We start from the raw sequence: 8,030 nt of genomic DNA on the forward strand, positions 1-8,030 counted from the left end.
CCACTACCACTCCCTAAAGCTGGTGGCTGTATCCCGTGCTGGAGGTGAGGGGGGGAGCGTGCTGCAGAGACGGTGCTTCCGCTCCTCAACACATCTTCGGCTAACGCCATCCCCCTCCGGTGCCTCAAGGTGGGAGCTTTTGGCACCCAGATGTTCCTACAGGGCTCCTGAAAGTCAGCACTGATCTTTCCTTCACGTTTTGCAAACCGCTGTGTTTCCAGGTCCCCTGGGGCAGCTGAGGAGAGGCATCACCATGACCCCCGCGCTGCTCTTGCTGGGCCTTGCGGCCCTTGTCGGTGAGCTGGGGTTTGGGTTTGATTTGCCGTTGAAAGCACCCTGGGAACTGTGGGCAGCGGGGCTGTGGGGAGGTGGCGTGGGGCCCGGCCTGTGCGGCACGTAATGCCCTGCGTGGCTGAGGGTCCTTGGCTGCCGTACGAGGCTGCTGGCCGCCCACCTGTGTCCTTTAAGCTAGCGCCTCTGGAATACGGGACTGATGGCAAAAGGGGGTCACAGGCACACCTCTTCTTGATTTTCCCAGCTAACTTCATCTAACCTCTCTCTGCCTGCTCAGAAACGGCCTAACAACTGTCGCAGGCTGTTTGATGGAGGCTGTTCATTCCTCAGTCGCTGAGGAAGCATGGTAATTGGCCCAGGCTGAGGCAAGCACGCTCGTCAATTAACTCCTCATCACATTACAGGAGAGTACAGACATTCCCAGCCAGGATGCTCAGTACTGCCAGCTGTCATCTGAGGGGTCCCAGACATTGGAGTGCATCAAATGGGAAAACCCCTCTGAAATAAATGCGGAGGCTGTGGTTCCCCTCTCCCACACCAGCCTTTAGACCTAACGAGGCAGATGCCTGTTTATCTAAGTTGCCATGAGCTTCATTCCCTTCATCCATCAGAAAAGAAAAAATTTCTGTGCTCCAGCTTCCACTGATAATGCTACTGATGGAGAACAGTAGCAATGATACAAACATGGCCAACGCAAGGAGACATGGGTTATGGGTCCGGATGAATCCCTCATGCTTGGCTTGTACTCATTTGCAGCACGCAGTACGAGATTGCTCTGAGATCTTACTTGTTCAAACACCTCCATTTAATTTTCCAGCTCCATCCATGAGTTACAGTTGCTATGGTGACATAAGTGCTCTTCAAGTCCCCACGATCTCCTGTACATCTGTAAGAGCCCCAGACTGCGGTAGGTATCATTCATTGCTTGATTTGTCAACCTGACAGAGGGATGTTTCACCTTCCATCACATGTGGTACCACTATTCAATTAGCCAAAAGGGAGAAAGGAACACCTTCTCGACCCAAATGGGAGCTGCTGCGAAACCTCCAGACCTGGTGGGAAGTGGGAGGACAAACTTGAGGTCCCATAGTCAGGATCCTCAGCCTCTAAGCAAAGGGAAATGGTGCAACCCCTTTTCAGTCAAAACAGATTCTTCATCAGCCAGGACTTTAGCATCAGCATCCTCACAAAACCCCGCGGACTCTCAGCTCAAAGGGGAAGATGCATGGAGCCAGGTCCTGAGTGCTGGCAAGCCAGAGTCTCATTTTGCGGGGGGAAGGTCCCAGGTGTGTAGCCATCCTACCTCTGGGTGACACATTTTTGGTAATTCCTTCCCATTTCCCTCTTTCTTGCCTTGTGCTATTGCCTCATGTCACTGCACAGCTGACGACCTCAGGCTCAAAGCGCCCAGACCTCCCGGGACTGTGCCATGTACCTTGGACACAGATGCCTCTGGGGCAGACACCTGGCTGCGGGTGTCCAAGCATGAATCTGAATCTGCTTGCCTGTTTTCGGGCTGCTCCAAATTTACTTAACACACCCCTCCTCCCGCCTTTCTATACGCAGAGTAACAATGCAGCTGCTACTGCAGTTTGGCCAGTCGGTAGTAACGCATCTCTCGCTTTTTTCGAATGCAATGTGAAATTTCACCTTTCCGACACTGGAGCCTCATTTCCAGTGGTGCGGCAGCAGAATAGGACTGCAAATGTGCAGTCCCACCTCCTGAGAAGCTGCCTTCTTCCCCTCGTCACCCTCGAGCACTGGCACGGCAGCTCCCGGGCCACAGTCAGAGCGGATAGGGCTGTGCTTGTCCCTCAAGCGCCGCTGCCTGACTCCGTGTAGCTGTGTTGTCCTCAAAACTGGAGTTACTCCTTTGATTCACCCACTCAAGGGCAAAGTTTTGGGTGGGAAGGTGTGTAAGTCTGCCTTTTCCCATGCTGCAGGATATGCCATAGTACGGAGAACTGCTGAGGCAGACATCATACGCCTGAGGAGATACGAGACGCCAATTAAGAGAGTAGCCAGAAACCTGTGCTTGGACCCGGCCCTCATTGCTGGCATCATCTCGCAGGAGAGCCGCGTCGGCCTGAGCCTGACCAATGGCTGGGACCGGGAACAGCGCAAGTACGGCTTGATGCAGGTACATCACGTTGATAAGTTCGGCCAGTTTTGTTCAATATCTTTATCAATGACCTGGACGAGGGGATTGAGGCACCCTCATAAGTTTGCAGACAACACCAAGTTGGGCGGGAGTGTTGATCTGCCTGAGGGTAGGAAGGCTCTGCAGAGGGACCTGGACAGGCTGGATCGATGGGCCAAGGCCAGCTGTAGGAGGTTCAACAAGGCCAAGCGCCGGGTCCTACACTTGGGTCACAACAACTCCACGCAACGCTACAGGCTTGGTTGAGGATGAGGGGCTGGGAAAAGGGCCCGGGGACATCAGGAACAGTGCGGCCAGCAGGACTAGGGAAGTGACTGTCCCCGTGTACTGGGCACTGGTGAGGCTGCACCTCCAATCTTGTGTTCAGTTTTGGGCCCCTCACTGCAAGACAGACACTGAGGGCTGGAGCGTGTCCAGAGAAGGGCAACGGAGCTGGGATCTGGAGCACAAGTCCTGTGAGGAGCAGCTGAGGGAACTGGGGGTGTTCAGCCTGGAGGAGGCTCAGGGGAGACCTGATCGCTCTCTATGGACGCCTGAAAGGAGTCTGCAGAGAGGTGGGGGTTGGTCTCTTCTCCCAAGTGACAAGTGATAGAACAAGAGGAAACAGCCTCAAGTTGTGCCAGGAGAGGTTTAGGTCAGATATTAGGAAAACTTTCTTCACCGATAGGGTTGTCAGGCATTGGAATGGGCTGCCCAGGGAAGTGGTGGAGTCACCATCCCTGGAGGTATTGAAAAGAAGTGTGGACGAGGTGCTTAGGGACACGGTTTAGTGGTGGATGTGGCAGTGCTGGGTTAACGGTTGGGCTTGATGATCTTAAAGGTCTTTTCCAACCTAAAAGAGTCCATGATAACAGCACAGTAATGTAGTGTATATCCCAGGGCCTTACCTTAGCAAATGACTGTTCTGTGTTTAAGACAACACTTAAATGCATTCCCTCTATATCGAAGATTGTGTTTAAGTCTTGTCCTGAATAAGGTCACTTCAATGAATCACAGCCTGGGAGTACAAAGAAGAAGGGAAGCTACAGTGGTGGTTGTGTTCAGAGGAAAACTAATTTTTCTTACTTGACTTTTTTAGGTTCCCAGACAGACACTTTACCCTTTTGGAGTGTGGGATAGTGAAGAACACATAAATCAGGGGTCAACATTCCTGGTTCTTGCAATCAATCAAGTACGGGCAAGACATCCTACCTGGACCTGGGACCAGCAGCTGAGAGGTATGTGATGGGCTATATAATAGAAAGGGACATGCTGACTGATGATGCATGCTGTGCATTTGTAGATGACACTTTTAAGGGAAAAAGAGCATCAGTCTGGCAGATTTTACAGCATCTCTTACCAAAAAAAAAAACCCAACAACCCACCACCAAAAAACACGCAAACTCAAAAACAAACAAACAAACAAAAAACCCCACCAGTTTTCTGGTTAAAAAGAGGCAATCCCAAAACATCAGATCAGCAAGAAGTCTGAATACAGATGGAACCTCCCAGCTCCTCCCAGCTCAAAGCACTGTCCATAGGGCCTCCATGTTCCTGCCTGCAGAATAGTGACTGTGGAGGGATGCCAAGCTCCTTGGCAGCTTTGCTGCAGTGGGAAGCAGCAGGAAACCAGCCCAGCCTGGGAGCTGCCCCACCAGCATGCAGACACCCTGCGCAGGACTGGGTGATGGTGTTGGGCACAGCCTCAGCAGGTTGCCCCTTGACTTCAGTGACAAATACTCAAAGAAGGCCACTACATTGAGCGACTGGGGTACTGCTGGTGAATAGACGGATCCAGAACTTCCTTAAATTCCCTGGAAAAGGCATTGAGCTCAGTGAACGTGAACAGGTCTCAAGTTATCCCCTTATCTGTTCATACTACAAGTGAAATGGCTGTCAGCTGCATAAATAAGGTAGAAACCAACCAACCAAAAGTCACTGGGGAAGGCAGAAATTGAGGCACTGCCACACAACAGGTTTATCGTGGCAGACTGTTGTGTCAAGGAAGCCTGGGATCCAGGTTTGCTTGTAGTCCATGTTACCTGCATGCTGGTTCGTTCACCCTTGGCTCTCTCTTACTCTCCCATCCTTGTTATGCCACTGCCTTTTTAGATTACACCCTTATGTGGGACCAGCATGACATTCCCACCTGCATTTAGAGAGAGTCATGGTTTCCTTCACTATGGAAATAAGGATTTTGCAAAATCAGTCATTTTTTGACAATGCACAACTAGCAATTTCCCAATCAGTTGTGTACATCTGGGGAGATGCGTGGCCCTTTTGTCTAGGAGTTTTTACTTTTAAATCTCTATTTCTTACTTATAAGCCCGTAACTACTCCTTCTTAACTTTTTCCAGGTGGAATCTGCACCTACCATGCAAATATGGGCAACATGCAGGTCTACGACGAAGACCCATGTGACAGAGACAACGACTACTATGTCAACAGCGTGATTAGGCGGGCTCAGTACTTTAAGAGAAATGGTTTCTAACTCATAAACCTGCCCCACCACCAAGCCTCTACACAGACTAGCCCAGTAGTGATCGTAGTACCCAGAGCAGCTCCTCAGGTCTCCTGGCAGGACCGATGCTGGGGGCAACGGCAATGGCACCTTGCTCGCTCCAGCAAAACCCAGCTCCCCGCTTGCTGATGGGCGAGCTCAGCACTGCCTGCCGGAGGACCTGCAGGGACGAGAGACCGCAAGCTTGAGGCCTTTGAAAGGCAGGCAGGGACAGACCAGTAATGTTTGTGCTGGGTCAGGAAGGCGCCTCCTCCCATTCAGAGCTGAACCCTGAGCTGTTCATGCGTCCCCCAGATGTGGGCGTGCAAGCAGCCCTCCATGGACATCGGCTGTGCTCTTCCCGTCTCTTCCATCCACCTCCTTCTCTATCCCTGTCCAGCAAGTGGGAGAAGCCCCAAGTTGAAATCTTCTTTCCCCTTGATTGTGCTAGCTACTGGGCAATGAAGAGACTTCTTGACGAGTCTCTGGTCTCTCTGCACTAGCTGTGTATTCCTGTGGCCAGCCTTTTAAGGGAGAACGCTAAACACACTTTTGTTAATCTCCCTAGCCATGGAGCCTACGGCCATGGTGGGGATGGTGGCTTCTTCAGGGTGAAAAGCAACCCCACAGAGGGGAAATCCTCTGTATGGGAAGTACTGCAAGTGCCATAGCAGCCCTCCGAGCAGGAGCTAGCCCCATATGTACTCGCCCTATGAGCTCTATCACAGCAATACTGCTGGTAAAAAAACCCACAACTTTTCCTGCTTTAGCTTTGGCACCTTTACGCTGGGTTTCTTCCAAGTTTAAAAGCGTTTCAGCATCTGTCCCTCTGCCAGGAATCCCAACATCTAATTAGGAGTGAATTAGCTCTGGGTTTATAAGCTCTGTTTGAAAGTGTTCTTCAATGTGGATGGGTCTGGGTGCAAATTTAGGTTCACTGAGAATAATACTGAGAGTAAGAGAGAAAATAAAGATAAATGTTGAATCCAAATCTTTTTCCTTTTTTTCTTTTTTTTTCTAGTTTCGTGGGGTCTGGTGGGCAGCAACCTGCATCTTGAGTAAATAACCCAACTTGGTGCTCTTGGAATGGGTATAAAACCCAATTTGAGACCAGGGAGAGGAAAATGGTGCTGCAGACTGGGGTGGGTGAGAAGATCTGGGCTGGGAGGCAGGGCGTGAGCCAGCCTTGCCATGGCCTCTCACCCCATACCTGTGAACAGGGCAATAAGGACGCTCACGTTTAACCATTTGAATAGCCACTTCGGGGGCATCAGGGCACCTTTCTGCCAGCCGTCACCGTGGTGTCACATAAAAAGGATAAAGTAATGTGGCAGAAAATAAACCCCCTTGCGTTCTAGCTTGTCCTCAGATATCAGAGGGGCTGGGGGCGTCTAGGTTTAGGTTTTGAGTGATGCCCAATCTGGCACTATCAGCCTGGCCGTGTTCAGTGGGACTGAACTACCGCGATTCCGGGTTCAGTAACAGCACGCTGTGCTCCCGTCTAGCCACGCTCCACGGTACCACACAGCCAGCAGAGAGCTGGCAGTGCCTGATAAGAGACCGCTGTGGCTGGCTACGTACAAGCATGGTTCATGAAAGCGACAGAAACACAGGTTCTTACGGATTGCCGGGGATAGTGCGCTGTCTGCAAAGCACGTGCAAATATTGAGACAATAGATAATACATCATGCTGAATCTAGTCACATAAAACTACTTGAGTGACATAGCAACATAAAATAACTCTAGATAGAGATTTCTAGTTTCCTAGGAAAATATTTAAGAGTTTAAATCTCACACAAGGTGTCCCTATTGGGGGGGGAAGAGTAGCTCAGCCCATCGACTGACCCCAGGACACAGAGGCAATCTGCAATGGTATCTCCCCTGACTTGTTCACGACGGCATCTTCCCCAGCATCCCCCTTTCCCTGAGCCATTTTTATATTATTTTCTACCTTCAAAGTGGAGCTTGAGTGACTCTAGTCACACATACCTTTACTTATGATTGGTGTAAAATTCTCTCACTTCGCTTTTAAAGGTATATATTAAGGAAAATTCAGAATGCACGCTTGGTGAGGGGTGGTCGCACCTTGGAGGTGGGTAGCTTTTGGGGTGGAGGTGTGTTGTGGTATTATAATGACATTATAATGAGCAAAGTTCACACTAAGGACAGCATTTTGTCGAAAACTGACTTACTGTTGGCTCAGGGTGGCAAATATGCGGCTTATCAGTTCGTAGCACCACTAAGTTCCCATCTCTTCCACAATTCACAGAGCCTGGCCATGGAATCTTCACTCCGCTCCACCCTCCATGCTGCTGCGCAGGCAATATTGTTCAGGGAACCACCACGGCGTGGATTTCTTGCATACCAGCTGCAACTGCACTCCCCCCTGAAAGCCCCTTCAATACCATGCCTTTCCTTAATGTGTGAACAATGCCTTTCATGTAAGTTTAGTTTAAGTCACCCCCCATAATTATTCCACACATGGCCGACGCAGAAGCGATGTGCCTGGCCGTCCGTGCCCGGCAGGACAGGGCTGTGCTTCTGACGAGGGTCAACCCAGGCAGTGCGAGAGCTGATCTGGAGACAGCTTTGGCAAGTGGAACAGTTTTAACGCTGTGCTCCTTGTCTTGCCAGTCACCCATCTGCTTACCACCGCCGCAAGGAGAGTGCGTGATTAACGGATTTGCAGGCCAACTCATTTTATCATCTCTGGAGACCAGAGGGAGCTCTAGGACATCTCTTATGCTACTGATTTTTTTTTTTGTAAGACTATAACACAGTTCAGAGTTGAGCTGCCAGAGGTATTAAACTATGTATTATTTAGTCTGCACTATATTTTTAGTAAAGTCATTACTTTGCAATACAAACTTGTGATCCCCTCTACTTCAAATAGCTTACGTAAAATTCCTAGGGTTGAAGTCTTTGTTGCATTATGTTATATAAACCTCTATGTTATACAAACCTCTTGTGTAAACCCTGTGAATGCATTTATGGTAGACCAGTATAAACTTCAAATGGGGCAGGGAATCTCATTGCTGCCTACATGTATAAAGCTGGGGTTTGAGTTTGGAGCATGAAGAATCATAGAATCATAGA

The 8,030-nt window shown here is 50.0% G+C and overlaps 1 protein-coding gene across 1 annotated transcript; it reads left to right on the forward strand.

Moving 5' to 3' along the window:
* Positions 1 to 253: 253 nt before the first annotated feature.
* On the forward strand, positions 254 to 4,925 carry LOC104511018 (lysozyme g-like). Its single transcript, XM_010153461.1, has 5 exons — positions 254 to 296; positions 1,112 to 1,201; positions 2,238 to 2,434; positions 3,534 to 3,672; positions 4,792 to 4,925. Exons 1-5 carry the CDS (start codon positions 254 to 256, stop codon positions 4,923 to 4,925), a joined length of 603 nt encoding a protein of 200 aa, XP_010151763.1.
* Positions 4,926 to 8,030: the final 3,105 nt, after the last annotated feature.

The sequence above is a fragment of the Eurypyga helias genome, unplaced genomic scaffold (genome assembly GCF_000690775.1).
Source record: "Eurypyga helias isolate BGI_N326 unplaced genomic scaffold, ASM69077v1 scaffold6776, whole genome shotgun sequence".
NCBI lineage: Eukaryota > Metazoa > Chordata > Aves > Eurypygiformes > Eurypygidae > Eurypyga > Eurypyga helias.

Bases quoted from the DNA above. Each gene is read 5' to 3' on its own strand.
- LOC104511018 (XM_010153461.1), top strand. From the start codon at position 254: ATGACCCCCGCGCTGCTCTTGCTGGGCCTTGCGGCCCTTGTCG. The intron at 1,202-2,237 runs GTAGGTATCATT...CCCATGCTGCAG, and splicing joins TGTAAGAGCCCCAGACTGCG to GATATGCCATAGTACGGAGA. The intron at 3,673-4,791 runs GTATGTGATGGG...AACTTTTTCCAG, and splicing joins CTGGGACCAGCAGCTGAGAG to GTGGAATCTGCACCTACCAT.